Source organism: Lepidochelys kempii, chromosome 8 (assembly GCF_965140265.1).
Source record: "Lepidochelys kempii isolate rLepKem1 chromosome 8, rLepKem1.hap2, whole genome shotgun sequence".
NCBI lineage: Eukaryota > Metazoa > Chordata > Testudines > Cheloniidae > Lepidochelys > Lepidochelys kempii.
The window spans coordinates 96,927,464-96,946,656 of record NC_133263.1 but is presented as its reverse complement, the minus strand read 5'-3'; the positions used below and the strand labels follow the sequence as shown (position 1 = coordinate 96,946,656).

The following is a 19,193-nucleotide window of genomic DNA, read 5'->3' as shown; positions in this document are numbered from 1 at the left end:
ATTCCCGACTGACCAGTAGCTGTCTGGCGTTGCAAGCTTCCACAGGGCTATCGCCACTCACTTCTCAACTGTGAGGGCTGCTCTCATCTTGGTATTCATGCGCTTCAGGGCAGGGGAAAGCAAGTCACAAAGTTCCATGAAAGTGCCCTTACGCATGCAAAAGTTTCGCAGCCACTGGGAATCGTCCCAGACCCGCAACACTATGCGGTCCCACCAGTCTGTGCTTGTTTCCCGAGCCCAGAATCGGCATTCCACCGCATGAACCTGCCCCATTAGCACCATGATGCATGCATTGGCAGGGCCCATGCTTTCAGAGAAATCTGTGTCCATGTCCTGATCACTCACGTGACCATGCTGACGTTGCCTCCTCGCCCGGTATCGCTCTGCCAGGTTCTGGTGTGGCATATACTGCTGGATAATGCGTGTGGTGTTTAATGTGCTCCTAATTGCCAAAGTGAGCTGAGTGGCCTCCATGCTTGCCTTGGTATGGCATCCGCACAGAAAAAAGGCGTGGAACGATTGTCTGCCGTTGCTCTGACGGAGGGAGGGGCGACTGACGACATGGCTTATAGGATTGGCTTACAGGGAATTGAAATCAACAAAGGGGGTGGCTTTACATCAAGGAGTATTTCAGGCAGGACTTCACGGAGAGTTTCAATAAGAAATGGTGCACCTAAGTAATTGTTCTTATTGGAACAAGCAGGTTGGTCTGGCCTCTGATTGATACATGGCTAGATTTACCTCGCTGCACCTTCTCTACAGTGTGACCTAGAGGAATGAGTCCCCTAGACGGGGGGAGGAGGGGGAGCAAATGAGTACAAAACAAATCTGGTCTATTTCTTGTTTTGATCCACTCCATCTATCTTTTACATCTTTGGCTGGCAGCAGATGGTGCAGAAGGACTGCATGCCATCCACATCTCATGGCTGCTCAGCAGAAGATGGTACAATAGGCCTGCTAGCCATCCTCATCTCTTGCCTGCCTGGCAGAAGATGGTACAATAGGACTGCTAGCAATCCGTATCGCCTGCCTGCTCACCATAAGATAGTTCAATAGGACTGACTGCAGGACTAAAGAGAATGACCTGGTCAAGTCACTTTTGATGTAGTCCCTGCACCCATGTCTGCCCAGGTGCTCCTGGCTGACGTGGCCAGGAGCATCTCGGACGTGACGATGACGGCTACCAGTCCTATTGCACCGTCTGCTGCCACAAGGCAAGGGGTTGCTGCTGCTGTGTAGCAATGCAGTACCACGTCTGCCAGCACCCAGGAGACATACGGTGACAGTTACCTGAGCGGGCTCCATGCTTGCTGTGGTATGGCGTCTGCACAGGTAACTCAAGAAAAAAGGTGCAAAACGATTGTCTGCTGCTGCTTTCACGGAGGGAGGGAAGGAACAGGGGCCTGACGACATGTACCCAGAACCACCCGCGACAATGTTTTAGCCCCATCAGGCATTGGGATCTCAACCCAGAATTCCAATGGGCAGCGGAGACTGCGGGAACTGTGGGATAGCTACCCACAGTGCAACGTTCCAGAAGTCGACGCTTGCCTCGGTACTGTGGAAGCGCTCCGCCGAGTTAATGCACTTAGAGCATTTTCTGTGAGGACACATGTTAGGATATAGATATTCAGGCCTGTCTGCAAAGGCCTGTACTTTAAGAATTTAGGTGTATTCTTATCGCTTGGCTAGTTCTAGAGGTATAAAAGAAAGAAATCACTGTCTGCCGGTGTAAGGGCCTTCTCTTACTGTGACAGATTGAGGCCCTGTTCTTAGGCTGAGGCCTTTGGCTAAGCAGCAGAGGCAGCCATAAGCTAGGAAGCGAACAGTCACATCTGTCTGGTTCTGTGATTGTTCCTGTCTGCTGTATAATTAATTTTGCTGGGTGTAAACTAATTAAGGTGGTGGGATATAATTGGTTAAAATCCTCACTTCTGTATTGTCTCATAATCATGTTACAATATGTTAGGATTGGTTGGTTAAATTTCAGGAAAATGATTGGTTAAGGTATAGCTAAGCAGAACTCAAGTTTTACTATATAATCTGTGGTCAATGAGGAAGTGAGGGGGTTTGGGTGGGGGTGGGCATGGGCATGTGGGTGAGGTAAATGGGAGCAGGGAATGGGGGTAAGAAAATTGGAATCATGTTTTGCTAAAGGGGGAAATGGGAACAGGGAATGGGAGTAAGGAAGTTGGAATCATGTTTCGCTAAGGGTAGGAATGGGAACAGGGACACAGGTCTAAGGCTCTGTGGTGTCAGAGCTGGGAAGGAGGACACTAAGGAAGGAAACTGGAATCATGCTTGCTGGAAGTTCACCCCAATAAACATCGAATTGTTTGCACCTTTGGACTTCGGGTATTGTTGCTCTCTGTTCATGCGAGAAGGACCAGGGAAGTAAGTGGGTGAAGGAATAAGCCCCCTAACAACACACACACTTGAATATATAAAACCGATTTCTAAAAAACGACTGCTATAAATTCAACCTAATTTTGTAGTGTAGACGTACCCTGTTGCTGGGCTGGTTTGCCCTTTTGAATTTGCAAGCTTCCTGAGTATGTTGTCCTGGGTGCTAACTTTGCCTCTTTTCTTCTCCATGTGTACCTTGAAGGAGAGAGTGAAGTCTAGTGTCACCCCAAGGTAGACAGGATTCCAGCAGTGAACAAGTGATATCCCATTCCAGATGATGTTACATTGTTTATCGGCCTCATGATTCCAAAGTTGGAAGAGACTTGCTTGCATTTTGGCTGGGTTAGCATATAGTTGGTTCTTGGGGTAATAGACTGAGAGTCCAGACGGTGCCAAAGTTAGCGTAGTTTCAATTTGGGCAAGATCCTTGGCATGGGCAGTGATGCATGGATCGATAGACTAGATAAAACTTGTGCTGAGATGGATTGGTTGATCATGGATGTAGATGTTGAAATGTACTGGTGAGAGTACACACCCTTTTGGTAGGCCATTTTTCTGTTGCTGCCATTGGTTCTCCTTCCCACACAGTTCAATGTAAAACATCAGTGCTCCGGTAGAGGTTGTATCAGTGGTATGAAGCAGTGATCTTTCATCATGTCGTATACTTTAGTGAGGAGCCTTCAGTGATTCACTGTGCCATATGCTGCTGATAGGTCGACAAACACAGTGCCTGTTACCATACCCTTTTCAAAGCCATCTTTGATGTACTGAATGATATTCAGCACTTGACCAGTGCATTAATTGCCTGGTGGAATCCAGCTTGCTCATGTTTTTCTTGAATGGTGATAGGTGGTTTAGGATGAGAGACGCTCGTACAGTTTGTAGAAATAACATAGTTGTGATATAGGCCTGAAGTTCTTTGGCTCCATTGCATTCTTCCCCGGCTTCAGGAGTGTCACAATATGTGCTCGTCGCCAGATTCTTAAGTATAAAATTACAACCATGTAATAAATGGGTATACACGGCTGAGTTCCCTCTGGTGCTGTAACTATGCCAGGAGAATTTAACATAACAACCAACCATCCTCTACCTTGGTACAATTGATCAACTGGCCTATGGCAAGATGTAAGTGTGTATATCTAAAAACTGACGACAGCTAACATGGTTATAGGTTAGCCCAGCGGTCTAATGGCTGTTCTGTACACCCCGACTCAGAGACAAGGGCTCAGCTGCTGGAAGCACTGCTGAGATAGCATGCTCAGCTCTGGGGAGTAGAGAAATGGTTTGCATGACTCAATAGCATATGCATCCCCTTTAATCTACTGAATACTAGTAGTGAAGAATCAGGGGATAGCCGTGTTAGTCTGTATTCACAAAAACAACAAGGAGTCCGGTGGCACAATAAAGACTAACATATTTATTTGGGCATAAGCTTTCGTGGGTAAAAAACCACTTCTTCAGATGCATGGAATGAAAATTACAGATGCAGGCGTTATATAATGACTCATGAAGAGAAGGGAGTTACCTCACAAGTGGAGAACCAGTGTTGACAGGGCCAATTCGATCAGGGTGGATGTAGTCCACTCCCAACAATAGATGAGGAGGTGTCAATTCCAGGAGAGGCAAAGCTGCTTTTGTAATGAGCCAGCCACTCTCCGTCCCTATTCAAGCCCAAATTAATGGTGTTAAATTTGCAAATGAATTTTGCAGAACTTCTCTTCATGTGTCATTATATAATGCCTGCATCTGTAATTTTCACTCCATGCATCTGAAGAAATGGTTTTTTACCCACGAAAGCTTATGCCCAAATAAATCTGTTAGTCCTTAAGGTGCCACCAAATTCCTTGTTGTTTTAGTTGTGAAGAGACTCCTGTCTAGTAATCCTTGGCTCAGCTGGACGGTCAGTGGCTGTGACATGGTGGTTTGAGGGTTGAGTGTTAAATCATTGAAAATTAGGGGGCCTCAGGTTTCTAACAAGGATGCAAGTGGGACTCCACATCTTGCAGAAACAAAAGGGAGAGAAAAATGTGATACTGACAGGCTGGAATTTTGCCCCCTTTTACTAATGCAAACCATGCATAAAATAAGAAAAATCAAAGGTGCTTTTGGAACCACATCTGCTGCACACATTCCCTTCCAAGCACAACATCATAAACACCGATAAAGGGATTCTTTTTATCAGCATCTCTATGTGAAAATCACCACTTTACCATTATCAGAAGGACCATGGGCACATCTGAAGGAGGGCTAAAATTCCCTTCCCTCTGACTCAAATTGTAGCCCAGTTAGAAAACATTTCAATAAATAAAGAAATAAATCTACTGCAGCCTACAAGATCTGTATCAAGCATTCTTACAACTACAATACCCACCTGCTGAAGTGAAGAAACAGACTGACAGAGCCAGAAGAATACCCAGAAGTCACCTACTACAGGACAGGCCCAACAAAGAAAATAACAGAACGCTACTAGCCATCACCTTCAGCCCCCAACTAAAACCTCTCCAACGCATCATCAAGGATCTACAAGCTATCCTGAAGGACAACCCATCACTCTCACAGATCTTGGGAGACAGGCCAGTCCTTGCCTACAGACAGCCCCCCAGCCTGAAGCAAATACTCACCAGCAACCACACACCACACAACAGAACCACTAACCCAGGAACCTATCCTTGCAACAAAGCCCATTGCCAACTACATCCACATATCTATTCAGGGGACACCACAATAGGGCCTAATCACATCAGCCACACTATCAGAGGCTCGTTCACCTGCACATATACCAATGTGATATATGCCATCATGTGCCAGCAATGCCCCCTGCCATGTACATTGGTCAAACTGGACAGTCTCTACATAAAAGAATAAATGGACACAAATCAGATGTCAAGAATTATAACATTCATAAACCAGTCGGAGAACACTTCAGTCTCTCTGGTCACTCGATTTCTGACCTAAAAGTGGCTATTCTTCAACAAAAAGACTTCAGAAACAGACTCCAACGAGAGACTGCTGAATTGGAATTAATTTGCAAATTGGATACAATTAACTTAGGCTTGAATAGAGACTGGGAGTGGTTGAGTCATTACACAAATAAAACTATTTCCCCTTGTTTATTCCCCTTGTTTATCACTACAAAGGGTTCCCCCCCACCCCACTCTCCAGCTGGTAATAGCTCATCTTAAGTGATCACTCTCTTTACAGTGTGCATGATAAACACCCATTTTTTCATGTTCTGTGTGTATATAAATCTCTTCACTGTATTTTCCACTGAATGCATCCAATGAAGTGAGCTGTTGCTCACGAAAGCTTATTCTCAAATAAATTGGTTAGTCTCTAAGGTGCCACAAGTACTCCTTTTCTTTTTGCGAATACAGACTAACACGGCTGCTACTCTGAAACCTATAAAGAGTTCTATTGAGTTTTTCAGGCCCGTAAAACTGAACATTCTAAATGGATAAGAGCTCTCAAAGTCCATTACAATAAGCCTCCTAGATAATACATAATTACTAACACTGAACTATGGTACAAATAAAACTGTAGCGGGGACATTCAATGAAAGCAAAAAACTGCAAATTTAAAACTAATAAAAGGAAATATTTTTTTCACACAATGCATAATTATCCTGTGGAACTCAATGCCTCAATATATTACTGAGGCAAGCATTTAACAGGATTTAAAAAACTGGGTATTTATATTGATAACAAATACATCCAGATTTATATTACTAATGATAAAACCAATTATCTGGGAAGGGATATAAACCCTCATGTTTCAAGGCATAAGGCAACCTCTAACTAAAGGAAGTTAAGAAGAAATTTCCCCTGTGCACAATTATCCTGTTCCTGCCCATTGCAAGGTTTCTTCACCTTCCTCTGAAGCTTCTGGATCCAGCCATGGTTAGAGACAGGATAGTGGATTAGAAGTACCACTGCCCCCTACTGGACAGAATCAGAACTGCTCAGCTGTGTGTCAGCCCCTGAAATGCTAATCTTCCTTTCTCTCAAGTGGTAGATGCACGTGCTTTTAAAATAGGTGGGGTCTGAGTTCTATCCATGAAGTTCTGAACAGCCACAGTATGCAGCACTGGGACAAATGTCAATTCATTCTGGTAGGTGGTGGCCCTCAAAGGCAACAGAAGGAGTCCCCTTGTTATCCTCCCTCTGTTCTTAGTCCAAGCACTAAATGCCTTGTCTGTCTGTCTTTCCTACTCAGGAGGGAGTGACTCATGCCGCAGCCAATGGGAGCTGCAGGGGTGGTGCCTGTGGACAGGGCAGCATGCAGAGCCACCTGGACGCACCTCTGTGTAGGAGCCAGAGGGGGGAACATGCCGCTGTTTCTGGGAGCTGCTTGAGGTAAGCACTGCCTGGAGCCTGCCCCCCTGCCCCTCTCCCACGCCTCAACCCCCTGCCCCAGCCCTGATCCCCCTCTCGCCCCTTGAACCCCTCAATCCCAGCCCAGAGCACCCTCCTACACCCTCAACTCCTCATCCCTGGCCCGACCCCAGAGCACGCACCCCAACCCCCAATTTCGTGAGCATTCATGGCCCGCCATACAATTTCCGTACCTAGATATGGCCCTTGGGCCAAAAAGTTTGCCCACCCCTGCTCTAACCATAGGGCTACTTAGCCCAAAGTACACATGTTAGAAGTGAAAACTATACAGCAGACATTTCTGTTGTTCCTCACTGCCCTCTATATGCAAAAGGCCCCTAAGTAAAGTTCAGTAGCTTACAAATGCAAATACACAATAAACACACAAAGGCTTAGTGAAATTAAAAGGAAAAGGGGGAAAAGCAGCATGCATAGAAACAATCAGGAGCATGAAAAGGAAATGTCATCAAGGATTATGAACAAGGTTCATCCCCAAAGGATTGGAGTACATTACTAGCACATGTGTTTTCTGACTTGAAGTTTAGAGAAGGGTAGGTGGGAAATAATTACATCAGGAATACTAAACAAGAACTCTCCTCCCACCCCCGATTCCCTGAAATAAAAACCCAACCCCAAAACAACAATACACAGATCAATTCAAACATGACCTGCTCCAACATGTTTAAAACATACCCATGGTGGCAGAGAATATCACAATCCCCAGCACGTTCATGCCATCGCTGGTGCCTGGCTCAGATTTGTAAATCACTTCTGGAGGGGGAGTGATATCCAGGGCAAAATTCTGGACATTGGATCCATTCTCATCCTGGACCCCATATATTATGATCCGACGAGTGGTGCTTTCAGAAGCTGCCTTGTTGGATTTGACGATAGGAATGCTCTTGGTGCGATACTGAAAGAACACAGAATATTATAGTGGGTCATGAGGGACTAAAGGGTTAATGAGTCCCCAGATTGCTTTAATGGGCTCCAAAGTGCCTTGTGAAAGGAGAATGGCTATTAAAGAAGGAAGGGGCATGTGTGGAAGAAAGAGAAACAGCTTCCCCTCCTCCCAAGCTACTGGAAAAACAACTCTGATCCTTTTTTTTGTAAAAATCTGACAAAATCAGGAACTCCCCCAAGCAGAACTTCAGGCAGCAGACATATCGAACCCTGCTAGGGCATTTCTCTATATTCGCTCTTCTCATGTGTAACTAGGAATAACTCCCTCAAATGCTAATCAGTGACTTTTCCTTTGTCCCACCAAAGGTAAGGATTCCATGCAATATATCCCATTTGAAAGGGATTACACCCAAGCATTCCTCTTACTTAACCTGCTCAAAGCTTTTAGATAAAGTGTCCTGCTCAAACTCCAGTTTGGGTAATTGCCTAAATAAATTCCCACATTGCTTTAACTGGATACAGCATCCTTCTTCACTTCCTTTTGTGTAATCTTGCTGTGTGTTCTTAAATACCTTCCACCTGCCGGATGACTGCATTTCAGTGGTGGGGAAAGTGATTCTATTGCCACATGGTTTACTTAGTAAAGTTCTCTGCCCTTCCCTAATGCCATTCAGTGAGGGCCAGGATCACCAACAACATTGTTCAGTTTCAGATGTCCTGTTTGCAGCCCTCTCAGAGAGCTCTTAGAGAATGGCACAGGCCTTCTGATTGATACATTTGTGGCTTAAGAGCCAACGTCAAATTAGTATCTTAGCAAATGTCTGTTGTCTGGTAGCACAGAGCTGCCATCGGGGCACCTACACCACTTCCCTTCCTGGTCCCTGGTGTGTTCAAGAAAAGGGGGCATAGATGGGGGATCCCTGTGCCCTGATGATTCCTGATGAGGACCTTGTTGTCCCTAGGCTGTGGGAGGTGCAAAGGTGGCTTAAAGGTGCCTGTGCACCGCACTTCCTGAGGTGCAGTGAGCACTCCTCAGCCAGAACTTGGGGTCTGGGCCAATGTCTCTAATTAAGGAACAAATAAGGAATTATCCTGTGTACTCTCACACTCTCTCCCCCTGCCTTCCATATTCTTACATCCAATTTATTGGGCAGATCTCAAATCATTTTCACAGGGGACTAAGGATAGTCAAAAATCCATGTTCCAGAGAAAGTGAGGTGAAATCAAGCAAAATGGGTGGAAAGGGCTAATACAAACTATTTCAAACTTTTCCTCACCAAAATGACTAAATATCAAAACAGCACGAGCAGCTCTGATTTATAGGATGATATGACGCTACTTTCTGAACCAAAGACACATCTCACGAACATAGGTATTTTAAAAAATATTACCGTTTAAGTCACGTAGGAGCCTACTAAGTGATGTAGACACTTTTGAGAATTTTACCCATATCAACCCTAACATCAACAGGATTGTGTCCTTCTTACATTTTTGTTACAAGTCCACTCACAAGCAAACACATGACACCATCAGCATTCCAGCCTTTTAGTACCATGGCAACACTGCATTACCACCTGGTGCAGAACATATGATAGCAACACATTAGTATGTACCTAGTCACTAGGTGCCATAGCCACTTGTGACTGCTCCAGGCTCCATTATTGTGATTTACATACATCAATATTTTAGTCTAGACCTGTCCATAAATCATATGCAGTGCTTGTTGGATATTAGTTATTTAAGGCCTGAACCTCAGAAGTGCAGAGTTCTTGCAACAGCTATTGAAGATACAGATCAAGCGCTGTATGATTTGTATTGTGCCCATCAAAATACTGTATGGAAGCATTTTAAAAAAATTAAAAACATGAAGGAATCTGTTGCCAAATAACTGGCAACAAAACAAACCCATGCCTGACTCCCACTCCAATTCCCATTCATTGGCAAAATAGGTAACCCTTCCAGCTACTTTCTCCTCTAACCTAAAAACAAGTGATTATTAAAATAGCTGAATGATTCTGATTTCACTCCTGTATTGCAAAGTGTTTAATCATTATGGGCCTAACACAAAGCCACTGAAGTCAGTGGAAAAACTCTCATTGACTTGAAAGGGATTCGCATCAGATGCCACTGAAGGTACCGAGTATATATGAACCAATATACAGTACCAGAATACTTCTAACAAATCTCAATTTTTGCTTAAAAATTTTCACTGCATGTATTATCTGAAGATGGCTTCTCTGTAGCATCAATGCAGACACTCACCTGTTTGAACGTGGCCTCAACAAGGTTGGCTGGAAACATGTTCCTGGAAAGAAATAGATAAAAGAATAATTGTTAAAGGGCTATTTAGTTACCCTTGTTGGTCCTCAGTGTCCACTACCTTCCCCCTTGTGTAGTCACCTGTGCAAAGTCGGTGCCCAGAGGATAGAAAAGACTCTGATCTCATAGCATTTCCTGCTCACTCTGCATGGGTGTAAATAGCTACAGAAGGCATAACAGTGGAGAACCAAGTCCACCAAGTTTAAAGTAGAGGTTTAAGGACACAATTCTGAATATCTTGTGTGGGATTCAGCAGATCTGGATTCAATTCTTGACTCTGCCACAGACTCCTTGTATAACCTGAAGCAACTCACTCAGACTCTTTCTGGTTCAGTTCCCCATCTCCTAGATGGGAATAATTATAGAATCATAGGACTGAAAGGGACCTTGAGAGGTCATCTAGTCCAGTCCCCTGCACTCATGACAGGACTAAGTATTATCTAGACCATTCCTGACAGGTATTTCTCCAACCTGCTCTTAAAAATCCCCAATTATGGAGATTCCACAACCTCCCTAGGCAATTTATTCCAGTGCTTAACCACCCTGACAATTAGGAAGGTTTTTCTAATGTCCAATCTAAACTGTCCTTGCTGCAATTTAAGCCCATTGCTTCTAATCCTATCCTCAGAGGTCAAGGAGAACATTTTTTCTCCCTCCTCCTTGTAACAATCTTTTATGTACTTGAATTATCATGTCCCCTCTCAGTCTTTTCTTCTCCAGACGAAAGAAACCCAATTTTTTCACTCTTTCCTCATAGGTCATTTTCTAAACCTTTAATCGTTTTTTTGCTCTTCTCTGGACTTTCTCCAATTTGTCCCCATCTTTCCTGAAAGGTGGCACCCAGAACAGGACACAGTACTTCAGTTGAGGCGTAATCAACATGGAGTAGAATGAAAGAATTACTTCTTGTGTCTTGCTTACAACACTCCGGCTAATACATCCCAGAATGATATTTACTTTTTTTTGCAACTGTGTTATACTGTTGACTCATATTTAATAATATAATAATAATATTTCCTTTCTCTCATTCCTGTTATGTCTTTTTAGATTGTAAGCTTTTCAGGAGAGCACCTAGCACAGTGGAGCCCTCAATCTACTTCTGGGCTTCTAAGCACTACTATAATACATATAATAATGATTAATAATAGTTAATAATAGTACTTTCTGCCATGCTTCTGTCAATCCCATTATGATTATAAGTGGGCTAGGCTCTGAAGTCTGTGCCCTTTACCTAGAACAGACTGCTTTTCAGAAAGAGGATCTGATTCCTGATTAAAAGAATCTAGACCAGAGCTGCACAATCTCTTAGAAATGGTCACTATTTTAATGTTTATGGGCTTTTCCAGGGGCAGAAAATTAGTGTCTTTTGGAAAAATGCTAATTAGGAGTTTCACCCTCTACCACTGCTGAGCGAGCACGAGCAAAACAGAGACCTCATGCTTATGGCCTCAGAGTGAGATTCATAGATTTTTAACTCTCGAAGGGACCATTATTATCATTGCTCTGACTTCCCAGGTAATGTGGGTCATAGAATCTTACTCACTAATTTCTGCATCGAGTCCATATCCTCTGAGCTAGACAATATCTTTTAGAAAGACTTCTCGTTTTAAGTAAAGAAGAAAAGAATGCCCTCTCCAGGCTCCAGTGAGAATTCTATTTCTGGGCAAAAGGACCACTAAATCAAGAACTTAACACCGGGGAACAAAAAATTCCCATGAATTTTAAAATATGGCAAGATTATTTTTTAAATGGATTTCTTTTCATCCTGAAACTTATAAGCCTAAATTGAGCAATACTCTAGCATAATCTTATGCATTCATGTTCAGTTTGTATGAAAATATGTGGCTGTAATGCTCACTAAACAAAGGACTTCTCCGTTGAAAGTCCATCTCAATCCCCAAGTCAGGAGAGCACTTAAGTGCATGTGCACTGTCCATCCCTACTCAGTAGTAGGGTGACCAGATAGCAACCGTGAACAAAATGGGATGGGGAGTGGGGGGTGGTAATAGGCACCTATATAAGAAAAAGTCCCGAAAAACAGGACTGTCCCTATAAAAATGGGACATCTGATCACCCTACTCAGGAGAGTGCTCATGCATGTGCATTTTTAACTGCTGTCCTGAACAGGGATGTTTTCCTGAATTGAGGCCACTGTGCAATAGAGCATGCCTGCTATTTGGTAGGGTTACAATCAGAACATTCTGTGTCTCATTAGTGTAGGAAAAACATCTTCCAGGCTTTAGACTCCCACTGTTTTACAGATGAGGGACACTTTAATTTCAGTTTGAGTGCTTTATATTGGTTTAACTTAAGTCAATTCCTTATTGACTCAGTCACTGTTTATAACAGACAGTAGTCTATTGTAAGCAATAACGGTGATTGTAAATGCTGTGCTGCTGTCTTCTGTGAGTTTTCACCCCCAGTGATAACACAAAAGCCTGAATACTGAGATTTAGCATTTAGTTCTCTAGTCACCCCCATAAATACTTGTGAGTCTCTGTGGTCAAATATCCAGTATGAGCCTAAAACTGTGCAATATACAGACTACACCCAGCTGTATGTCACCTTTACATCAGATTGTGACAGTGCCTTATCCCAGCTCTCCAAGGGCCTGGCTGAGATCAGAAATTACTTGAAGAGTAGCTGCTGGAAACTGGATCTGGGAAAGGCTGGTGTGGGAGTAGTGGGGAGAGGGAAGCACTTAAAAGAACTCACCACCACCGTATTATTCCCTGCCTCCCCCAGTGAACGATTCTGCCCTAAGATTGTTAAGGACACTCTACATTAATTCATGTTAGTTTTGCAATTTGAGATGGTCTGATGAAAGGCGCTGTGTAAGTACAAAGTAGTCTCACTGTGATTAAATTATAATGTGCTGTGTGATGGAGAATTAATCTGCAAGGACAGATTCTCATTGAGGATTTTTATCCTTCTCTGAATATGAACCAAAGATATAGGCTGTAGCTTTCAGACTGTAATATGAATTGAATTAATAGTGCTTTCTGTCTCCTGCCTCAATACTGCAGCCCTAATTAATAGCATTAAGATCAAATTGAGACTGCTGGAGAAAGGAAATATCATGTTTAGTAGCTAGATTAAATGTTAGCTAAATTCATGGAGGATTAAATCATTTTATTTTTTAATAATTCTTTATCCTGCAAGAATTACAACTGGTCCTCATAATACTGTAGTCTGGAATTCTTCCAATATTATATAATATGTTGTCATCCGTTCTGACCATTCTTTGAGACCAGCCTTGCTAAAGCCACCCAAATGATCTAGTGCAAGGGAGTTGATATGAATGTGTTTGCCAGAGCTTTGGCTTTTTTTTTTTAAGCTGCTTTACTTGGCTTGGGAAAATCCACTATTAGCCAAAAGTTCAGCTTTCTTTATTAAAAAAAATCAAAAGTACAATTCACAAAAGGTACATCTCATGGACTAATAAGGAATAATGCTAAGGAGTATATCACCAGGATGTATGGTCAGGGAAGATGAATGGGAGTTCGTTGGCTGGATCAGACCTCCGGAAAAACTCCATACAAACTCCTGCTTTAGGGACACATTCTACTACTGTACATTGAGATGTCTCAAATAGGGGGCAGGAAACTCTGCAAATTTATGCTTCTTAGGTCTCCTTGGAATCTTGTAATTGGGGAAGTAGGGTTTGAATTTTTTCAGCATGGAACTTCCAGAGGCTTCAATCTTCTGGGAGTGTCCCAAGAACTGCCTGTGATATCTGCAGAGGGCATGAGCATCCCTGGAGAAGCCAAGGGCTTCTACACAGCTCCCTTGCCACATGGCTTCCTGAGGGGCCATGCTGTCTGCCCCTCCTGGCTGAACCGAAATTCCCCCTTAAGGAAAGTTTACAGCTGCAGAGAGTTTAGTATAGCTCAGAGCCCCCAGCACTTTTATTTAACTCAACATATTACAAAATTTAAACTTATAAGATATCCCAACTTCTCAGTCTCTCAATGTGCGCTTTGCCTGTCTTTATGGCTCCAATACTGCAGTCTGATCCAAGGAGTCTTGCACCCCCGAGAGACTCATTGACTTCAGTGATAACTCTGCACAGGCATAACAATAAACCCATGTGGATCTTAATGTAGGATTGGGGCATCAGACTGCAGCCTCCTCAAGGCAGGGACTGTGTCTTTCAATATTACAAGCAGAATCAAACACCTTGTGAGTGCTTACCAAATAACAATTAATCACTCTGAGCAACTCATTCCTGTCTCCTACCATAAATGTTGCCGTGTTTATTAAATAAATAGAGCTAGATGCTTAAATTATTTCTAAAGTTCCCAGCATAACTCTTGGACTTCATGGACCACAGGTGGGCCATAAAAATAATACCAGAATCTTAAAGTGATGTGGGATTAAATTTTTTTTATAAGCAACCTTATCTATAAACTCAGTAGCATGATCTTGATGGAAAAAAATTTACATAATTTTTCTAGGTGTGTCATGTTTGGTACCATTGTATTTGTGGGAGAAAGGGCTTTTGAATGATACCCAATTTGACCCATTTCCAACGACACTGTATTATCAACATTTGCACCAACCAGAGGACCTGCAGGTGGCAGCTGATGCGGGCAGTGAGTCCCCCCAGCTATCCCACAGAGGGTGACACCAATGAAATTCTGTAGATTTTTACAAATCAAATGGCACCTTCCGTATCTTTCTATCACTAACTTGCCCATGGAATGAGATTTTATTACATTACGCTCCCAGCCAAAATGGGCCAAATTCTGCTCTCTGTTCCACTGCTGAACGTTTGAAATAACTCCACTGACTCCTGGCTATACTGTAATTTCCTCACACTGGGCCAAATCCTGTGCTCAGTTGTATCACTGTAAATCCAAATAACTCCACTGGTGTCAGTGGGTTTAGTCTAGATGTATACTAGTGAAAGTGAGGGCAGAATTGGGCCCACCATGATAAAATAAATCAGTCATTTCAGTGCCCATGGGAGGATGATAGTTGCACATCAGTGATCATCTTTACTGTGAAAAGAAAAGGAGGACTTGTGGCACCTTAGAGACTAGCTAATTTATTTGAGCATAAGCTTTCGTGAGCTAATGTAGCTCACGAAAGCTTATGCTCAAATAAATTGGTTAGTCTCTAAGGTGCCACAAGTCCTCCTTTTCTTTTTGCGAATACAGACTAACACGGCTGCTACTCTGAAACCTCCCATCTCTATTGTCTAATCCTACTAGATAATATCACCCTCCATCCCACTCCCACCTTCAGCAAAAAGGACCACAGGCTTTTCAGAATTCATGAGGTATTAAAATCCTCATTACTGTGATAAAAGACCCTCATAGAATATAAAAATCACTAATCGGGGCTCAGCCTAATGGATCCAATTGTGCTTTGCCTGCCTCTTCCCAGATCAGAGCAATATGCACATCCATGGAAATGCTCTGCCCTGAAATGCGACCCTTTTTTCCTTCATTAGGGTGAAACAATTGCACACTGTTCTGGAACCAGTGAGGAGCGGGGGGAGGGAACTTTGTCATCCTGTTACTCTCAGGGAAGGCTGAGCTCAGGTAGGGAAAATGACAGTATGATGGCTTTCTTACAGAAAACCATTTTTGAGAGAAAGCAATTTTGTCCCCCACAAAAAGTGCTTATTTAGGAAAATCCATAAAGGTGCTAGTTGAGTGGGATGATAGACTGAGCTAAATGCTGACTCACTGAGATAGCTTCATGAAAGACACAGCTCATTTTCATCAGGGTCTTGACATGACAAGTAACAAGTTCCTTTACACCAGACAATGTTTGCACCTATTTCAAGAGAAGGAATGCTTTATTCCAGTTTGGGGTCTGTAACCCCACCAGCCTGTTCTGCTTCAGCTCTAGCCACTTTTGTCATCTCCACAAACAAAGAGGCTGAGATCCTGGTTAGCAGGAGATGGGAAACAGCCTGGCAGTGACGTCTTCACAACACTGTTCCCTCTCTGAAGAGGCCCTGTGAAATTCAGGCTGCAACGCATCGGAGAAGGCACACCTACTACCTGCAGCATATAGTCACCATTAACTTACCCACTCTATGGCTGTAAGGGACGTCTTGCCTGCATGGCTTCTTCAGGCACTGTTGCTCTCAAAGAGCTGAGAGACACTGCTTAGGCACAAGGGCTCTGTTCAGATGGGCCTGGCTTCTGTCAATCCCCTGGGACCTGCTGGTTTTGGGAGACAGCTACCCTGCTTCTTTTTCAGGAGAGAGGGGTAAGTCACATACCCCTGACAGAATAATGAGGAGGAAACGCTGCAAGAGAAAACTCTTTGATTATCCATCCTGGATAATTTTCTTTCCCCTTAGGTGGGAGTCAACCGCGGGGGTCGGGGGGTGACAAGGCCTTGCGCAGTTAGTAGATTAGTTTGAGCAAAGGACACATTCGCAGCCTGAGTGGGATAAGAGTGAACATAAATAAGGAATCAAGTCCTTTATAGTCCTAAACAAGGAGTTAATACCAGGTTTGTTTGGGTGGGACAGAGCTAAAGTGGGTCTGAAATGAATTACATTTGGTAGTTTGCGATGAGATGGAGTTAACAGGTATTTCCATCACATCAATTTCCATGCCAGTGACTCATGATAGTAGGTCATGGTATAAAAAAAGCTCAATCATAGCTTAATCCAGGGGTCGGCAAAACTTTCAGAAGTGGTGTGCCGCGTCTTCATTTATTCACTCTAATTTAAGGTTAGCATGCCAGTAATACATTTTAACGTTTTTAGAAGGTCTTTTTCTGTAAGTCTATAATATATAACTAAACTATTATTGTATGTAAAGTAAATAAGATTTTAAAAATGTTTCATTTAAAGAAGCTTCATTTAAAATTAAATTAAAATGCAGAGACCCCCGAACCGTTGGCCAGGACCCAGGCAGTGTGAGTGCCACTGAAAATCAGCTCGTGTGCCGCCTTTGGCGCACGTGCCACAAGTTGCCTACCCCGGCTTAATCCCTTTGGTATTTTAATGGGCTCTAAAAAATCTTACTGTAGATGCCAACTTTTATTAGTATCTTGTTCAACTCCCACTGTAAACAGATCCAAGTGTGATTTCTGGTTCTACACAGCCTGGGCTTTCTCCAAACTACAGTAAATATTAAGAAATAAAGCTCCCTCATTTGAAGAAACACAGTTTCTGTAGAATCTAGACGTATCTAGCTTGGAAATACGGGTAAGCTTTTCAAAAGACCTCCGGGCAGGCCTAGCTCTGCTCCTATTGAAGGCAACAGATCCCACCCTAAATTATTTATATCCTCTTAAAAACTAATTATGTAAATTAATCTCTCTTGAGTCAGCCTGGCCAGTCTGACTGAGGGTATGCCTACACTTGAGCTGGAGGTGTAATTTCCAGGCACTTGTTTGGGCTAGACGCCCCAGTAGATATCTAGGGTCCCGGGTGGGACAGTATTCAGGGCAGCTGGTCTGTCCTGTTGTTTATGCTACCATTGCCACATTTCTCTTTGTAGTGTTCTAAATGAACCAAAGCTGGCACACGTACGTCTACCCAAGTTGGAAACTACACCTCAAGCTTGGTGGTAGATGTACCCTGTTTCCAATTGCCTACTTCTAATTCCTGTTATATTTGCAGCATTTATGACCATCTGCAGATAGAGCCTGCACTAACCTACCCGCCCAGGCAAACCAGTGACTTCAGTGAATTTGCCCATCAGTGTAGGTCAATTCTGACTGACCCTCAGAGTTTTATTCTGTGTTTTTGAGCCAGATTACATCACAATGGCATGATGTCTATTTAGACTTGAACAGGAATAAAAATGCATGCAAATCCTGCATTTGCAATCAGCTAATGGATAGGGCACATGCAGAGATTTGCAGACATGCTCAGCCTTACATGCAAAACTGGGAGGCAGCCTATTAAGATGTGTAGGACTCTAAATCATTTAAAGTTGGTTTTTTGTTTTTTTTAAGATTATGGGACAAATCTTGTTCCCACTGACATATGGCAAAGATCCCATGATTTCAATGGCACCATGAATAAACTTCATAAATGAAAGAATATGATTATAACAACAGGATGAGGCATGAGTACTAACTGCTGATTAAAACACTGGGCTTGATGTTGATATTTTGCGTTTGAGTGTTCATCCCCAAATTTGTTGCAATTTTTTTATGCAGCTTGTCTAGTGAATATATGGTCCTAATATGTAAATGATTGGGCTCTGTATACCAGCTGTTGGACAGATGTATTGATAGACATGTATTGTACACAATTATTGATCACAGAAATGTTATAGTGGAGGGAGGGCCAGCCACAGCGTGCAGGGTACTGCTTAACTGGTTTAGCTTTATGTTGGCTTTGAATGTGTGCACAGCCAGACAAACACACACCTATCTGGAATGATGCACTGAGAGGAACAAGTAAAACACCCAACAGTGAATTACACATACTTATTTCTTTAAATAAATCAATGATCTTTGTCTTTTTAAAAAAGCACTTAGAACATTCTTAAATGTACTGTCTCAAAACCAAACACTTCAAAACTCAAGAAAAGATCGCTGTCCTCCTCACAATAGTGTACCATGCCAACCTCAAACTTTAAGGGCCTGATTTATAAAGGTGACCTGCAAGAGGGGGAAAACTTTGCCATTTATTATTCCTTTTGTGATGCATAAAGGTAGCCTCATAAATTCTAAATCCTCCTGCTTACCCACACCCTAATTTTTTCTTGTAGGCGTTTGGTACTTTAGATCAGGAATTTCAAGTCTTGACCTACCCATTTTTGCTGGAGTGGTGGGAGTTAAAATGAGAGCTCAGATGTCAGCCAGTTATGATTATATCAATCTTATTTTAGATATTATATGGCCTCCATGACCGTAGTATTTAAGCGCCTCACAGTCTTTAATGTATAGAGCCTCACAAAACCCCTGAGATGTAGGGATGTATTATCCACATTTTACAGATGGGGAACTGCAGCACAGAGAAACTAAATGATTTGCCCAAAGTCACACAGTAAATCAGTGGGTGAACAGAGAATTGAACTTGGGTTTCACAAGCACCAGGCTATCACCCTATTCTCTGGGCCATCCTTCATCTCAGTTTTCCCAGTCCTCAGCTGATGGAGATGGGATTTTTACAGGGCTTTTATCTCAACCATTTGCCAGAAGTTTGAGTTAATAAGGCCTTTATAAAGACAAACAAAAACACAGAGCTTTAAACAGTTTGACTAA

At 42.9% G+C, this 19,193-nt stretch overlaps 1 protein-coding gene across 7 annotated transcripts in view; it reads right to left on the bottom strand.

Moving 5' to 3' along the window:
- Window positions 1–19,193, bottom strand: part of SLC1A7 (solute carrier family 1 member 7) — a 95,146-nt gene that overhangs the window by 27,422 nt on the left and 48,531 nt on the right. For all 7 annotated transcript variants that reach the window (XM_073357664.1, XM_073357666.1, XM_073357667.1 and 4 more), the window contains 2 exons: window positions 9,942–9,984; window positions 7,470–7,689 (listed from right to left, as the gene is read on the bottom strand). In XM_073357664.1, coding sequence (XP_073213765.1) covers window positions 7,470–7,689; window positions 9,942–9,984 — 263 coding nt within the window. The remainder of the gene's footprint in view (window positions 1–7,469; window positions 7,690–9,941; window positions 9,985–19,193) is intronic.